Below are 18581 nucleotides of genomic sequence, written 5' to 3' on the forward strand. Positions count from 1 at the left end.
CGCACGATACCCCCCACCCCCCTGGACCACACCAGGCCGCACACCATATCCCCCCCAGGACCACACCAGGACCACATTCATTCACTATTGTCACACCATGCCTCTGGCACTAATCACATGGTTAAAAAAAAATCCCCATTGAACTCCATGCGTCCAGCGCCCTGCTTGTAGATTAGGGGGCCGGACGCATGGAAAGGGGGGAGGCTGCGCCCCTGCACCCCCAATGCACCAGCGGCCACTGGCGGTCCATCAAGTCTGCCCTTTTGTATTTAACATATTTGTCTGACTGTATCTGATGGAAGTGACCTCACAAATCTATCTGCTGAGATCCTGAGAACAATGAGGAACCCAAATCCCCCCCAGAAGATGCTCCAGCACAGCACAGGACCCCCCTTCTCTGAAGATTTGGGATCCTCATAATTTCCCACGATCTTGCTGTAAGAATTGTGACTTCTTCTCCAGTGGGGGGTGAGATAAGTACACTTCATATAAGTTTTTGCAATGATCTGAGATGGGGGGGAGGGGGGGCGCTGATGTAATATGTGGACTTTTACTGCAAGGTCCACAATAAGGTGTATATAATCCCCTGAACTCCTATTTGCTCCCATTTGGTCCAGTATATGTACAATTGAAAAAAAAAGGAAGGGGTCCATTGAAATCCCAAGCCGAGCTTCAGTCCTGCCCTGCCCTTTTCTGTGAACTTCTGGCTGAATACCTCCCACTGTGTTAGGGCACATTTACACTAGCGTTAGCCCTCTGAAGAGTGATCTGCAGCGGATCGCTCTTCAGAAGGTGTTTAACAGGCAATGAGGAGCAAGCATTACCACCGCGCCATGTGTACCCCCGAGGGGGGGGGGGCATGACGTGGCTGTGACTCACTGTTGCTATGATGCCAGCATATGCTGGCTTCTTAGCAACCGATGAGTCACTGGGTTGTTAGGACGCTGGCAGATGCCACCCCTTAACAACCAGCACAGAATTCTCTAAATACAATTTTCCTACATAAAGGTTTATCATCAATGGTGTATACATAGGTATGGTGTGTATAAATATAGGTATTTATAACAGATCACACACAGAGCTATAATATTTTCTTTGGGGGGGGGGGGGGGGGTGATGACTCACTGTTGCTAGGATGCCAGTATGTGCTGGCTTCTTTGCAACCGATGATTCATCCCTGCTGCTGACAGCAGGGATGAGTCACTGGGTTGTTTGGACGCTGGCAGATGCCACCCCTTAACAACCAGCACAGAATTCTCTAAATACAATTTTCCTACATAAAGGTTTATCATTAATGGTGTATACATGGGTAAAGTGTGTATAAATATAGGTATTTATAAAAGATCACACACACAGCTATACAATCTTTTCTTTGGGGGGGGGGGGTGATGACTCCCTGTTGCTAGGACGCCAGCGTGTGCTGGCTTCTTAGCAACCAATGATTCATCCCTGGTATTAGTCACTGGGTTTTTAGGACGCCGGCGGGTGCCAGCCCTACACAACCAGTACAGAATTCTCCAAATACAATTTTCCTACCCAACGGTTTATCATCAATGGTGTATACATAGGTAAAAGATCACACTCACAGCTATGCAATCTTTTCTTTCGGCTCCATGTGTTTGCTTGTGCCTCAGTAAGGATATTCTGAATATTGGGATGTAGCTGAAGTACTGACATGTCCCCTGATGCCAGAACCCTACAGCTCAGCACAAGCCATACATCCAAATTATTCTGAATCATTAGGTTGTCTCCTCATTACTTGTTTTAACCCCAAAAAAAGCAAGCATTACCGCTGCGCCATGTGTACCCCCCATGATGACTCACTGTTGCTAGGATGCCGGCGGGTGCTGGCTTCTTAGCAACTGATGATTCATCCCTGCACTGGGTTGTTAGGATGCTGGCGGGTGCCAGCCCTTAACAACCAGCACAGAATTCTCAAAATACAATGTTCCTACATAAAGGTTTATCATCAATGGTGTATACATAGGTAAAGCGTGCATAAATATAGATATTTATAACAGATCACACTCACAGCTATGCAATCTTTTCTTTCGGCTCCATATGTTTACTTGCGCCTCCATGCCCTCGGTAAGGATATCCTGAATATTGGGATGCAGCTGAAGTATTGACATGTCCCCTGATGCCAGAGCCCTACAGCTCAGCACAAGCCATACATCCAAACTATTCTGAATCATTAGGTTGCCTCATTACTTGTTTTAACCCCAAAAAAGCAAGCATTACCGCTGCGCCATGTGTACCCCCCCCCGGGGGGGGCGATGACTCACTGTTGCTAGGATGCCGGCGGGTACTGACTTCTTAGCAACTGATGATTCATCCCTGCACTGGGTTGTTAGGATGTTGGCGAGTGCCAGCCCTTAACAACCAGCACAGAATTCTCCAAATACAGGCATACCCCGTTTTACGTACACTCGCGAGTACGGACAAAGCTTGGTCAGCTTGGCATTGCACTACTCCGGATTTTTAACATTGGCGTCTATGGGAAATCTTGGTCAGCTTGACATGGCACTACTCCAAAACCATAAGTGACAGGGATACCAAACTTAGGGAGCATCGAGAGGGGACCAGGGACTACAACATATCCTATTTTGTGGTCGGCCAGCTTGCCTATGTAATCTACCATGTCATAGTCCTGGTTCCCCTTAACATGCTCCCTAAGTTTGGTGTCCTTGTCATTTATGGTTTGGGAGCAGTGCCATGTCAAGCTGACCAATATTTCCCATAGAGCTAGTGTATTTACATGCATAGAGAAGTCAAAAAAGGTATTGCTTCACTTTAAGTACATTTTCGTTTTACATACATGCTCTGGTCCCATTGTGTACTTAAAAGTGGGGTATGCCTGTACATGCTCCTACATAAAGGTTTATCATCAATGGGCGATTACTCACTGTTGCTAGGATGCCAGCGGGTGCTGGCTTCTTAGCAACTGAGGATTCATCCCTGCACTGGGTTGTTAGGATGCTGGCGGGTGCCAGCCCTTAACAACCAGCACAGAATTCTCAAAATACAATGTACCTACATAAAGGTTTATCATCAATGGTGTATACATAGGTAAAGCGTGCATAAATATAGATATTTATAACAGATCACACTCACAGCTATGCAATCTTTTCTTTCGGCTCCATATGTTTGCTTGCGCCTCCATGCCCTCGGTAAGGATATTCTGAATATTGGGATGCAGCTGAAGTATTGACATGTCCCCTGATGCCAGAGCCCTACAGCTCAGCACAAGCCATAAATCCAAATGGGACAGCTGGAAGTACCTGCATACACGGCTGGCCTCGTGAACCTTGCTTTCATCCAGAAGTCGGTCTAGGAAAGAGCTCAGTATCCGGGATCTGTCCGTTTCGTCTTGAGGGGTATTACACAGCGGAGGCAGAGTGGTGACATCTAGCAGTAAAGGGGTGTTTAGCACAGGTATAGCAGAGAAGGAGAATTCTGTGGTCAGACTAGAGAACGCAGACCGAGAAGGGATCAGTCGTAGCCCCCCACTACTATCTAATATCTCCTGCTCAATGCGACAATTCCACATCTGCTGTTCCAATTCCTCTAAAGTCGCCAGTTGAGTACTATTATCCTTTGAAAGCCAATGCCCAGCAAGAGTCAATAAAAGCTCCTGTTCTGCTAGGCATTCCATTTTTTCCGCCATGAGCGCTGCGGGGGCCGCGTAACGGGAGGCCTTGGATCTGAAGAAGTTAGATGCTACCAGTGGGGAAAGGTGGTTGGTGGTGAAAATCTCATGACACTTCCTCCAGTACTGTGCCCGGCTCTGAGGACATTCCCACTGCCCATGCTCTTGCATAAGACGTCGGTCCTGTAACACCTATGTAAGAAGTAACATTGTCATTAACCTTTAAATTAACTTTAGAAGAAGGAAAAATGGATTTTTGTAAGAACTTACCGTAAAATCCTTTTCTCTTAAGCTCATTGACAGACGTAGTCTTCTTGATTCTCAAGAGCTGGGTTATGTTGTCTCCGCAGGAGTAGGACTAGGCAGAAAGACAAAACGTTCTGGCTCCACCTTAGGGGCAGTCCCTGAGGGTATATCCTCCCTCTCTCTGCTACAGGGAATCAGTTCTGTTTAAAGCAGTACAGAGAATTTAACCCAACCCAACTCAATGATAGAGGGGCGGGTACTACGTCTGTCAATGAGCTTAAGAGAAAAGGATTTTACGGTAAGTTCTTACAAAAATCCATTTTTCTCTATCGCTCATTGACAGACGTAGTCTTCTTGATTCTCAAGAGCTGGGACATCCAGAAGCAGTGCCACAAAATGAGGGGTGGGATTGACAGAATCAAATCCAATCTAGAAGGCCCAACCGGAGCCAACCAGAAGTATCAAAGGACTCATCGAGTAAACAGATGAGACCTACCCTCGAGGTAGACCAACAGTCTCCTCAAACAGTGGCCTGCAGGAACCTTGCAGCCAGAAGAGGCATCTGACGATGCCATCACATAAACCTTATACAATATTGTAAAGGTATGAACCGACTACTAAACAGTCGCCTTGAAAACCTGAACCACTGACGCCTGATGGCGGAAGGTCCAGGAAACTCTAAGCGCCCGAGTAGAATGCGCCTTAACAGGGAACGGGGGATCCCGACCCTTAGATAAAATAAGCCTATACCACCGTCTGTCTGATCCATCTAAAGATGGTCGCAGCAGAACAGGCAACCCCTTCTTAGGGCCATCCGTGATCACAAACAGTGAATCCGTCTTACAAATTGAATCCGTAGTATTCAAGTATATCCTGATCGCCCGAACTACATCCAAGGAATGCCATGCAAATTCTCGAGGATGATTGGGCTAAGGACATAGGAAGGACAATACACTGTCCTTAATCAATGAAACTTTTAAACCACCTTAAAAGGAAGGATGGATTCGGATGAAGAACAACCTTATCCCTATGAACCACCAGATCTGGGGAACAACAGGATAATGCAGCCAGTTCTGACACCCTGCGTGCAGAAGTGATAGCCACCAAGAAGACCACCTTCTGGGATAAAGTAAGCAAGGGAATCTCCCTGATATTTTCAAAGGGAGGTGTCTGAAGAACCGACAGCACCAAATTAAGATCCCAGGATGGTAACGGCGCGTGCACTGGCAGAGCCAGGTGTCGCACCCCCTGGATGAAATTCCGCACCAAGGAATGAGTAGATAAAAAGCTTCTGAAAGAAGATAGCAAATGCTGAAACCAGACCCTTGATAACACTCAAGGCCAGCTTCTGCTCAACTCCGTGTTGCAGAAAGCCAATATTCGGACTACCGAATAAAGATGTAGATGGAACCCAAGGGATTCACATCACACAATATAAGACTTCCATATGCGATGATAATCTTTCTGGAAGTCGCTTTCCTTGTTTTAACTAGAGTAGGAATAACTGAAGCTGACAATCCCTTGTCCTTCAGCACCTGGGTCTCAATAACCAGGCCGTTAAAAACCAGCGATCGTAAAGCAGGATGGAAGATCGGTCCCTGAGACAGTAGATCCTCCCTGAGAGGAAGTCTCCACGGGGCGTCCGCCATCAGTCTGACCAAGTCGGCGTAACAAGCACGACGAGGCCAATCCGGAGCTGCCAGGATTACTGGAATTCCTTCCTCCTCTATCGTGCGAAGAAGTCTTGGCAGTAACCCAAGAGGAGGGAAGGCATACATTAGCTGGTATTGCCCCCACGGGGCGATCAGTGCGTCTGCGGTTTCTGCTAGAGGATCGCGGGAGCGAGCCACGAATCTCTGAACTTTCCTGTTGAATCGAGATGCCAACAGATCCATAACCGGGGTGCCCCATCGTAGGCACAACTGGTGGAAAACGTCTGGATGGAGGGACCATTCCCCCTGATCCAGGGTCTGACGGCTGAGATAATCTGCCTGCCAATTCTCCACCCCCGGAATGAACACCGCAGAGATTGCTGGAACAAATCGTTCCGCCCAGCGAAGAATGCAAGCCACTTCTTTGGCCGCTCGGACACTCTTGGTGCCCCCTGGTGATTGACATAAGCCACGGCCGTGGCGTTGTCCAACTGGATCTGAACCGGGCTGCCCTGGAGCTGCTCGGTCCAGTGAATCAGACAAAGTCTGATCGCTCTCAGTTCCAATACATTTATCGGTAACCTGGATTCTTCCGGGGACCAAAGTCCCTGGACAGATAACTGACCGAGAATTCCTCCCCATCCGGATAGACTGGAATCCGTGGTCACTGTCGTCCAATATATTGGCAGAAATGACTTTCCCTGGCTGAGCATCGGAGACCGAAGCCACCAGACCAGAGACTCTCTGGTCTGTTTGCTCAATCGGATCTGATTGTCCAGGGATTCCGGATTCCGATTCCATCTGAGAGGAATCTCTTGCTGAAGAATTCGGGTATGGGACTGGGCAAATGGGACTGCTTCGAAGGAAGCCACCATCAACCCCAGACCCCTCATGCAAGTCCGAAGGGAAGACCAGCTGTTGGTGGACTGCTGATTGAATCTTTCGGAGTTTCCCTACCGGAAGAAAAAACTCTTGTCCTGACTGTGTCTAGAATTAGACCCAGATATTCGAGCCTCTGGGTGGGAACCAGAAATTACTTTTGCTGGTTCACCAGCCACCCGAATTCCTGTAAAGAAATCATAGTAATTTCTATGTTTTGTAGCAAGGTCTGAGGAGACTCTGCATGAAGCAGAAGATCGTCTAGGTAACCTAGAATCGATATACCTCTTTGGCGCAGAAGTGCCAACATTGGGGCCAACACCTTTGTGAAGACCCGCGGCGAGACCGAAAGGTAACGCCACAAACTGATAGTGGTTCTCCTCTACGGAAAAGCGTAGAAAACGCTGATGTCCTGCGAAAATGGGAATGTGAAGATAGGCGTCCTTGATGTCTATGGACGCTAGGACATCCCCTGGATGCAGGAAGGCTGCTACCGTGCTAATGGACTCCATTCTGAATCTTCTTATGTTGACGAAAGAATTGAGTGCTCTTAAGTCCAGAATTGGACGCACTTTGCCCTCTTTCCTGGGTATTGTAAACAGGTTTGAATAAAACCCTTGAAACCGTTCTGTCCAAGGAACGTGGACTACTACTCCTTGTTGTAGTAAATCTGTGACTGCTCCCCGCAGATCTTCTAAATGATCTGAGGATGGTCGGATATTGGAAGGGAAGAATCGCGCCGGTGGGAGAGATCGAAACTCGATCTTGTACCCTGACCTTATGACTTCGCAGACCCATTTGTCCGGGATTCTGGAAAGCCATGGATCCGGGACCCGGCGAAGACGTCCCCCCCACCCCAGTTATGGGTGGGGGCGCACCTTCAGGCTGTGGACGGTTTATCTTCAGGTCTGGAGGGGGCGGGCTTTTGCTTGCCCGACCAACGACCCCTGACGCCTCCTGCAGGGGCTTTGGAGGACTTAGTTTTTTCACCCGCTGGACGAAAAAACCTCTTGTGAGCAGAAAAAGAAGGCCCTCGTCTTTGACGAGTTCCTCTACCTTTAAAATTTTGCGGTAAAAAGGTGCTCTTTCCACCCGTGAGATCCTTAATGATCTCATCTAAGTTGGCTCCAAATAGACGCTCTCCTAAAAAGGGGATATTAGCCAATGCTTTTTTGGAACCTTGGTCGGCTAACCAACCTTTTAGCCACAGTGTACGCCTGAGAACCACTGCTGAGACTGATGCTCGCGCCAATAATGAAGTGGCGTCTAACGCCGCATCACACACAAACTGTAACCCCTGTATCATTTGTTCCAACAAATCTGATACCGCCTGAGGGACCTCTTCTAAGTCCCGGCGTAACCACTAGGTCCATTCAGTTACAGCCTGCGAAAACAGACCAATAGCTATTATAGGTCTGAAAGCTGATCCAATCAAGGCAAACATGGTGCGAGACATAGCTTCTATCTTGCGATCCACTGGATCTTTAAAAGACGGAGCGTCTTCTAAAGGAATAACCGTGGCTTTATTCAATCTAGCAATTGGTGAATCCACCACAGGTGGTTCTGTCCATTTCTTAATGAGGGTTTCCTCAAACGGATAACGCCTGTTAATGCGTTTAGAAATAGTAGAAATGCGTTTTGGCAGACTCCATTCTTCTTTGATTGGATTGCCAAAACATTTGGGCAATGGAAAAACCTTCGCCACTAGATGCGTTTTTAGACCCAAAAGGATCTCGGTTTCAGCTATTTCTGACGGAATACCCTGTAATCTTAAGGTCTCTTGAACAGATACCATGAGTGCGTTTACCAACGCTTCCTCTCTGGCTATGGCTGATGCCGAAACATCCTCCTCACTGTCTGAAAAGACAGTACACGAGACACCAATACCAGATGAAGTACCTGCAACTGCAGAAATAGGCTCAGAGTCTGAATCCGAGGTTTCAGATAATAAGGGGTTTAGGCGGGGGTCGCTTACTTGCGCCCTGTCCCTGACAAGCCACTTCCACACGGGACACAAGCTTCCATAATAGCGGACAATGATTTAATCGTGAGTGGGGTGCTGGAGGATCCTGCAGACCCCTCGAGGGGATCCGGAGGAGATACATGAGTGGCAGGGTCCATGATAATTCAGGACACCTTTGCCAGAAAACACAAAAAAACTTTTTTTTTTTTTTTTTTAATTTTTTTTTTTTTTATGTGTCTCCCCCTAGCGCAATAGCGCCCCTCAGAGTACCTGCTTCTCGATCCCACAGAGAGAGAGAGGGACCCCCAAGGCTCACCAACCGATGCAGTGAAGTTTCCAACCAACTGCAGTCAGCGTCTGTCTTTACAGACTGGAAGGAGCTGTTGCTTTTTCCCGGGTAGAAGGACGTGGCTCCGCCCCCTGTGTACGCCTTCCGGCGTTTCCCAGCTCTCCACGAGGTAGCTGGGCTCACAAAACATGGCCGCCCCCATAGAAGAGACATAAGACTTCAAAAACATGGCGGCCGGCGTGACCTGAGGACATACATGCATTCGGTCTACGGCAAAATGGCGGCGGACCGCCGATATCGTCTTCCCAGCACATCCACCTGCACTCTGCTTAGAGGTGATATATGGATCTGCAGAGATACACTGCACATAAGGTAGGATTATACCTCCTATGTCTGCTGTAATGTTACAGTCTGCTGGGTAGAGTGTTAGCTCTTGAACCAAGTCCACTTCCCACAAACACATGCTGTATTACAAGGGGGACTTGTAAGTATCAGATATATACTGACCATATATAGAGGGGCCCATAATATATACTGCCTCATAATGAGGAAAAAAGGGAACGTTTACTCACCATACCGAACCGACAGGCACCCTCTCTTCATAATACCCTCTCCACCGGGGTGGGGGTTTGTGGACGCCTCGACTCTCTGGTCCTGGCGTCCAAGCGAGACTTTTAACTCGCAAAGTCAGTCCCTCCACTGGGACTCCGTCGCGGCCGACCCAGCGCACTGGTCTGCACGCGCTCTTAGGCAGAAACCGGGGTGACCACTGGATCTCAACATCCAGCCCGTCGCCCGGCCCCGCATACTTACTTGAATATGTCACGGCCGACCAAGCGCAATGCCATGGTCTGCACGCGCTCGTAGGCCGGCTGGGGTGACCACAAGTGTCGCCCAGTCCGGCATCTTTGCTTGAAGATCTCACAGGAAAAAAACACTGGAGAAACTACCTAAAAAATGTCTTTTTCTTAAAGAAAAAAAGTCTTGCCAGCAAGGAACTTAGGTCCTTACTCCTGACTAGACAGAAAAAAACTGATTCCCTGTAGCAGAGAGAGGGAGGATATACCCTCAGGGACTGCCCCTAAGGTGGAGCCAGAACGTTTTGTCTTTCTGCCTAGTCCTACTCCTGCGGAGACAACATAACCCAGCTCTTGAGAATCAAGAAGACTACGTCTGTCAATGAGCGATAGAGAAATTAATAATACTTCAGATGCAATCTACAATCACACTCACACACGCTTGTCACCATCTGAACCAAATAAGTTTATCTTGGTCTCATCAGACCACAGGAGATGGTTCCAGTAATCCATGTCCTTAGTCTGCTTGTCTTCAGCAAACTGTTTGCAGGCTTTCTTGTGCATCATCTTTAGAAGAGGCTTCCTTCTGGGACGACAGCCATGCAGACCAATTTGATGCAGTGTTCGGCGTATGGTCTGAGCACTGACAGGCTGACCCCCCACCCCTTCAACCTCTGCAGCAATGCTGGCAGCACTCATATGTCTATTTCCCAAAGACAACCTCTGGATATGACGCTGAGCACGTGCACTCAACCTCTTTGGTCGACCATGGCGAGGCCTGTTCTGAGTGGAACCTGTCCTGTTAAACCGCTGTATGGTCTTGGTCACCATGCTGCAGCTCAGTTTCAGGGTTTGGCAATCTTCTTATAGCCTAGGCCATCTTTATGTAGAACAACAATTCTTTTTTTTAGATCCTCAGAGAGTTCTTTGCCATGAGGTGCCATGTTGATCTTCCAGTGACCAGTATGAGAGAGTGAGAGCGATAACACCAAATTTAACACACCTGCTCCCCATTCACACCAGAGACCTTGTAACACTAACGAGTCACATGACACCGGGGAGGGAAAATGGCTAATTGGGCCCAATTTGGACATTTTCACTTAGGGGTGTACTCACTTTTGTTGCCAGCGGTTTAGACATTAATGGCTGTGTGTTGAGTTATTTTGAGGGGACAGCAAATTTACACTGTTATACAAGCTGTACACTCACTACTTTACATTGTAGCAAAGTGTCATTTCTTCAGTGTTGTCACATGAAAAGATAGCATAAAATATTTACTAAAATATGAGGGGTGTACTCACTTTTGTGAGCTACTGTATATATATATATGTGTATTTATGTGTGTTTTATATATATATATATAGATATATATATATATCTACATATATATTTATATTTAACCACTTAAGGACTGAGCCCATTTCTGGCACTCGTTGTTTACAAGATAAAATCAGTGTTTTTTGCTAGAAAACTACTTAAAGCCCCCAAACATTAAATATATATTTTTTAGCAAAGACTCTGGAGAATAAAATAGCGGTTGTTGCAATATTTTTTGTCACGCTGTATTTGTGCAGCGGGCTTTCAAATGTAATTTCTTTGGAAAAATTACATTTCGCTGCATTTAAAAAAAAAAAACTAAACCGTACAGTTAGCCCATTTTTTTTACATTGTCAAAGATGATGTCACGCCGAGTAAATAAATACCCAACATGTTATAATTTAAAATTGCACACACCCGCGGAATGGCAACAAACTACGGTCAATAAAAATATCCCTAGGTGACGCTTTAAAAAATTTTAACGGTTACCAGTTTAGAGTTAGAGTGTAGATCTTTTTTTTTTAATTATTGCTTTCGCTCTGGCAATCGTGGCGATACCTCACATGTGTGGTTTGAACAGCGATTTAATTTGCGGGCGCGACTTCCGTATTCGTTTTCTTTCGTGTGCGAGCTAACGGCGACGGGGGCGGCTAAAATTTTTTTTTTTTTTCATTCTATTTATTTTATTTATTTTTTTAACTTTATCACAGGTTTTTTAAAAAAAAAAAAATCTTATCACTTTTATTGCGGTTACAAGCAATGTAAACATCCCTTGTGACAGCAATATGTAGTGACAGGTACTCTTTATGGAGGGATCAGGGGGGGAATGTGACAGTAATAGGCAGTGACAGGTACTCTTTATGGAGGGATCAGGGGGGGAATGTGACAGTAATAGGCAGTGACAGGTACTCTTTATGGAGGGATCGGGGGGGAATGTGACAGTAATAGGCAGTGACAGGTACTCTTTATGGAGGGACCGGGGGGGAATGTGACAGCAATATGCAGTGACAGGTACTCTTTATGGAGGGATCGGGGGGAATGTGACAGTAATATGCAGTGACAGGTACTCTTTATGGAGGGATCAAGGGGAATGTGACAGTAATAGGAGTGACAGGTACTCTTTATGGAGGGATCGGGGGGGAATTTGACAGTAATATGCAGTGACAGGTACTCTTTATGGAGGGATCAGGGGGAATGTGACAGTAATAGCAGTGACAGGTACTCTTTATGGAGGGATCGGGGGGGAAATGTGACAGCAATATGCAGTGACAGGTACTCTTTATGGAGGGATCGGGGGGAATGTGACAGTAATATGCAGTGACAGGTACTCTTTATGGAGGGATCGGGGGGAATGTGACAGTAATAGGAGTGACAGGTACTCTTTATGGAGGGATCGGGGGGGAATGTGACAGTAATAGGCAGTGACAGGTACTCTTTATGGAGGGATCGGGGGGAATGTGACAGTAATAGGCAGTGACAGCTACTCTTTATGGAGGGATCGGGGGGAATGTGACAGTAATAGGCAGTGACAGGTACTCTTTATGGAGGGATCGGGGGGGAATGTGACAGTAATAGGAGTGACAGGTACTCTTTATGGAGGGATCGGGGGGAATGTGACAGTAATAGGCAGTGACAGCTACTCTTTATGGAGGGATTGGGGGGAATGTGACAGTAATAGGCAGTGACAGGTACTCTTTATGGAGGGATCGGGGGGAATGTGACAGCAATATGCAGTGACAGCTACTCTTTATGGAGGGATCGGGGGGAATGTGACAGCAATATGCAGTGACAGGTACTCTTTATGGAGGGATCGGGGGGAATGTGACAGTAATAGGCAGTGACAGGTACTCTTTATGGAGGGATCGGGGGGAATGTGACAGTAATAGGCAGTGACAGCTACTCTTTATGGAGGGATCGGGGGGAATGTGACAGTAATAGGCAGTGACAGGTACTCTTTATGGAGGGATCGGGGGGGGAATGTGACAGTAATAGGAGTGACAGGTACTCTTTATGGAGGGATCGGGGGGAATGTGACAGTAATAGGCAGTGACAGCTACTCTTTATGGAGGGACCGGGGGGGAATGTGACAGCAATATGCAGTGACAGGTACTCTTTATGGAGGGATCGGGGGGAATGTGACAGTAATAGGAGTGACAGGTACTCTTTATGGAGGGATCAGGGGGGGAATGTGACAGTAATAGGCAGTGACAGGTACTCTTTATGGAGGGATCGGGGGGAATGTGACAGTAATAGGCAGTGACAGCTACTCTTTATGGAGGGATCGGGGGGAATGTGACAGCAATATGAAGTGACAGCTACTCTTTATGGAGGGATCGGGGGGAATGTGACAGCAATATGCAGTGACAGCTACTCTTTATGGAGGGATCGGGGGGAATGTGACAGTAATAGGAGTGACAGGTACTCTTTATGGAGGGATCGGGGGGAATGTGACAGTAATAGCAGTGACAGGTACTCTTTATGGAGGGATCGGGGGGGAATGTGACAGTAATAGGAGTGACAGGTACTCTTTATGGAGGGATCGGGGGGGAATGTGACAGTAATAGGCAGTGACAGGTACTCTTTATGGAGGGACCGGGGGGGAATGTGACAGCAATATGCAGTGACAGGTACTCTTTATGGAGGGATCGGGGGGAATGTGACAGTAATAGGAGTGACAGGTACTCTTTATGGAGGGATCGGGGGGAATGTGACAGTAATAGGAGTGACAGGTACTCTTTATGGAGGGATCGGGGGGGAATGTGACAGTAATAGGCAGTGACAGGTACTCTTTATGGAGGGACCGGGGGGGAATGTGACAGCAATATGCAGTGACAGGTACTCTTTATGGAGGGATCGGGGGGAATGTGACAGTAATATGCAGTGACAGGTACTCTTTATGGAGGGATCAAGGGGAATGTGACAGTAATAGGAGTGACAGGTACTCTTTATGGAGGGATCGGGGGGGAATTTGACAGTAATATGCAGTGACAGGTACTCTTTATGGAGGGATCAGGGGGAATGTGACAGTAATAGCAGTGACAGGTACTCTTTATGGAGGGATCGGGGGGGAAATGTGACAGCAATATGCAGTGACAGGTACTCTTTATGGAGGGATCGGGGGGAATGTGACAGTAATATGCAGTGACAGGTACTCTTTATGGAGGGATCGGGGGGAATGTGACAGTAATAGGAGTGACAGGTACTCTTTATGGAGGGATCGGGGGGGAATGTGACAGTAATAGGCAGTGACAGGTACTCTTTATGGAGGGATCGGGGGGAATGTGACAGTAATAGGCAGTGACAGCTACTCTTTATGGAGGGATCGGGGGGAATGTGACAGTAATAGGCAGTGACAGGTACTCTTTATGGAGGGATCGGGGGGGAATGTGACAGTAATAGGAGTGACAGGTACTCTTTATGGAGGGATCGGGGGGAATGTGACAGTAATAGGCAGTGACAGCTACTCTTTATGGAGGGATTGGGGGGAATGTGACAGTAATAGGCAGTGACAGGTACTCTTTATGGAGGGATCGGGGGGAATGTGACAGCAATATGCAGTGACAGCTACTCTTTATGGAGGGATCGGGGGGAATGTGACAGCAATATGCAGTGACAGGTACTCTTTATGGAGGGATCGGGGGGAATGTGACAGTAATAGGCAGTGACAGGTACTCTTTATGGAGGGATCGGGGGGAATGTGACAGTAATAGGCAGTGACAGCTACTCTTTATGGAGGGATCGGGGGGAATGTGACAGTAATAGGCAGTGACAGGTACTCTTTATGGAGGGATCGGGGGGGAATGTGACAGTAATAGGAGTGACAGGTACTCTTTATGGAGGGATCGGGGGGAATGTGACAGTAATAGGCAGTGACAGCTACTCTTTATGGAGGGACCGGGGGGGAATGTGACAGCAATATGCAGTGACAGGTACTCTTTATGGAGGGATCGGGGGGAATGTGACAGTAATAGGAGTGACAGGTACTCTTTATGGAGGGATCAGGGGGGGAATGTGACAGTAATAGGCAGTGACAGGTACTCTTTATGGAGGGATCGGGGGGAATGTGACAGTAATAGGCAGTGACAGCTACTCTTTATGGAGGGATCGGGGGGAATGTGACAGCAATATGAAGTGACAGCTACTCTTTATGGAGGGATCGGGGGGGAATGTGACAGTAATAGGAGTGACAGGTACTCTTTATGGAGGGATCGGGGGGAATGTGACAGTAATAGCAGTGACAGGTACTCTTTATGGAGGGATCGGGGGGGAATGTGACAGTAATAGGAGTGACAGGTACTCTTTATGGAGGGATCGGGGGGGAATGTGACAGTAATAGGCAGTGACAGGTACTCTTTATGGAGGGACCGGGGGGGAATGTGACAGCAATATGCAGTGACAGGTACTCTTTATGGAGGGATCGGGGGGAATGTGACAGTAATAGGAGTGACAGGTACTCTTTATGGAGGGATCGGGGGGAATGTGACAGTAATAGCAGTGACAGGTACTCTTTATGGAGGGATCGGGGGGAATGTGACAGTAATAGGAGTGACAGGTACTCTTTATGGAGGGATCGGGGGAATGTGACAGTAATATGCAGTGACAGGTACTCTTTATGGAGGGATCGGGGGGAATGTGACAGTAATATGCAGTGACAGGTACTCTTTATGGAGGGATCAAGGGGAATGTGACAGTAATAGGAGTGACAGGTACTCTTTATGGAGGGATCGGGGGGGAATTTGACAGTAATATGCAGTGACAGGTACTCTTTATGGAGGGATCAGGGGGAATGTGACAGTAATAGCAGTGACAGGTACTCTTTATGGAGGGATCGGGGGGGAAATGTGACAGCAATATGCAGTGACAGGTACTCTTTATGGAGGGATCGGGGGGAATGTGACAGTAATATGCAGTGACAGGTACTCTTTATGGAGGGATCGGGGGGAATGTGACAGTAATAGGAGTGACAGGTACTCTTTATGGAGGGATCGGGGGGGAATGTGACAGTAATAGGCAGTGACAGGTACTCTTTATGGAGGGATCGGGGGGAATGTGACAGCAAAATGCAGTGACAGGTACTCTTTATGGAGAGATCGGGGGTCTAAAAGACCCCAAACCCCTCCACTGCACTTCAGTTTATTAAAAATGACGAAAACTGGATTTTTGAATACAGTCACTTTTTAAACTCGGCGCCTTTAGCAGCCGAGTAACCCGGATGTGACGTCATGGGTTACGTCATCGGAGACCTGATCTAAGCCGCATCGGGGTTTGATCGGGACTCCAACTAGCCAGTGGAGGTGCTGGCTGGGTGCTCGGGTCTCCCGGTGGGACGGGAGACCCGGGCAGAGCTGCGGAAGGCAGTGGGAGGGGCGTCCCCTCCCGCTCGCTGGTGTAACGATCGACCAGCTCCTGGGCAGCATCGGCCTTTTCCACCTGAAAGCCGACCACCGGTACCGGGATGATGCTTCTAGCTGCAAGGATCACCCCGGTACAACCACTTCTTGCAGCCGACGTAGGGCTACATCGATTTGCGGTAAGTGGATAATATTAATATAGCAGTGAAGAAGATCCCAAAAACTTAACGTTGTTGCCTGTTTGTTCTGGAAATATTTGCCCCCATGCCAGCTTCCCTCTCAGATGGCATAGCTTTACCTCTTCTATAACTAGGTTGTCAGTGGGCAGCTCTGCCAGTTTTGCGACTTGATGTGCCAAAGAGAAATGTCCCTCATCCACAAGTATCTGTAGAAGACGCTGGCATTCCTCTTGTAGTGCCGCAGGACTATAGTCACTCAGAAGTTCCCTCCTAATGAAGAATGGTTGGTCCTCTATGATTTCAGCGAGAACTCTTAGTTTGTGTATATCCATATCTAGAAGACATAATAGTATGATCATAGGACTATAATATTACAGTGCGTACAGTGTATGCATAGCCAAACAAGTGAAACCCCCTCCCCCCACACACGTCAGTAAGCACGAGGCACACATTTAACCCCTTGATCACCAACAGTGCTAATAACCCCTTCCGTGCCAGTGTCATTATTACAGTAACAGTGCATATATATAGCACTGATTACTGTAGTGATGTCACTGGTCCCCCCAAAAGTGTCAAAAATGTCAGTTAGGGGTCCGATCTGTCCGCTGCAACGTCGCAGTCCCGCAAAAAAATCGCAGATCGCCGCCATTACTAGTAAAAAAAAAAAAAAAAATAGACAATAGAAATGACAAATCTTTCCCGTAGTTAGTAGACGCGATAACTTTTGCGCAAACCAATCAAAATACGCTTATTGTGATTTTTTTTTTACCAAAAATATGTAGCAGAAAACAAATTGGCCTAAAATGTTAAAACATTTTGATTTGTAAATTTTTTGGGGGTTAATGTTATATATCAGAATGTGAAAAATATTGTTTTTTTTTTCAAAATGGTCGCTCTTTTTTCAAAAATTAAAAATCGCACAGGCGATCAAATACCACCAAAAGAAAGCTCTATTTGTGGGGAAATAAAGGACATAATTTTAATTTGGGTACAGCGTCGCACGACCGCGCAATTGTCCGTTAAAGTAACGCAGTGCCGAATCACAAAATATGGCCTGGTCAGGAATGGGGGTAAAATCTTCCGGTCTTAAATCGGTTAAAAATACGCTCATCGAGAATTTTTTTGTCAAAGACATGTAGCTAAATACATTCTGGCCTAAATATATGACAAAAATTGAATATATTGGATATTTTTTAACTGTCAAAGTAGAAAATGTCAATTTTTTCGCAAAAGTTTCGCTCTTTTTTTATTAATATTGCAAAAAATGAAAAGCACAGAGGTGATCAAATACCACCAAAAGGAAGCTCTGTTTGTGGGAAAAAAAGGACGTAAATTTTGTTTGGGTACGGCGCTGCATGACCGCACAATTGTCAGTTAAAGTCGCGCATTGCCAAGATGAAAAAAGTGGCCTGGACGTTAAGCAGGAAAATCCTCCGGGGCTAAAGTGGTTAAAAAATCAAAATTTTTTAACATTTTAGGCCAATTTGTTTTCTGCTACATATTTTTGGTAAACAAAAAATCGCAATAAGCGTATTTTGATTGGTTTGCGCATAAGTTATTGCGTCTATTAACTAGGGGAAAGATTTATGTCATTTTTATTGTTTTTTTTTTTTTATCAGTAATGGCGGCGATCTGCGATTTTTAGTGGGACATTGCGGCGGACAGATCGGACCCCTAACTGACATTTTTGACACTTTTTGGGGGACCAATGACATTACTGTAGTAATCAGTGCTAAAAATATGCACTGTCACTGTAATAATGACACCGGCAGGGAAGGGGTTAACCCAGTGGGTGATCAAAGGGTTAAATGTGTACCTAGGGGAGTGTTTCTAACTGTATGGGGGCGTGGCTTGTGAAATGATCATAGAGACCTGTGATCCTATATAGAAGGATCACAGGCGCTCTGTGATCATTCCAGGGAGAAGAACGGTCAGATGTGTTTACAACATCCAACCGTCCTTCTCTCTCAGCGGGGAGCGATCACGGGTGTCAGGCGGCAATCGGAGCCTCCTGCCCCGTGCATCGGAGTCCCCGCTGACGAGCGGGGGGCGGTAGCGCGCCGTCGGCAGCGCGCGCTCGCCCCCTAGCTGCAGGCGTGCGACCGATGTATACCTACAGCGGTTTGCACAGGAGGGCCAGCCTGCCGTAGTATAACTGCGGCGGGTGGTCCTTAAGTGGATAAAGACAGACACAGTTTTTGTTTTATCCGGCTGTATTTACTCAGTGCAACTTATAACATCCAAGTGAAAGATAGAACT

At 47.1% G+C, this 18581-nt stretch overlaps 1 protein-coding gene across 1 annotated transcript in view; it reads right to left on the reverse strand.

Moving 5' to 3' along the window:
- SPG11 (SPG11 vesicle trafficking associated, spatacsin) overlaps nt 1-18581 on the reverse strand; it is a 196148-nt gene that overhangs the window by 33922 nt on the left and 143645 nt on the right. The window contains exons 29-30 of the mRNA XM_082252993.1: nt 16442-16656; nt 3115-3841 (exon numbers count right to left, since the gene is read on the reverse strand). Of these exons, the coding sequence (XP_082109119.1) occupies nt 3115-3841; nt 16442-16656 (942 nt within the window). The remainder of the gene's footprint in view (nt 1-3114; nt 3842-16441; nt 16657-18581) is intronic.

The sequence above is a fragment of the Pelophylax lessonae genome (assembly GCF_965119305.1).
Source record: "Pelophylax lessonae genome assembly, chromosome: 4".
NCBI lineage: Eukaryota > Metazoa > Chordata > Amphibia > Anura > Ranidae > Pelophylax > Pelophylax lessonae.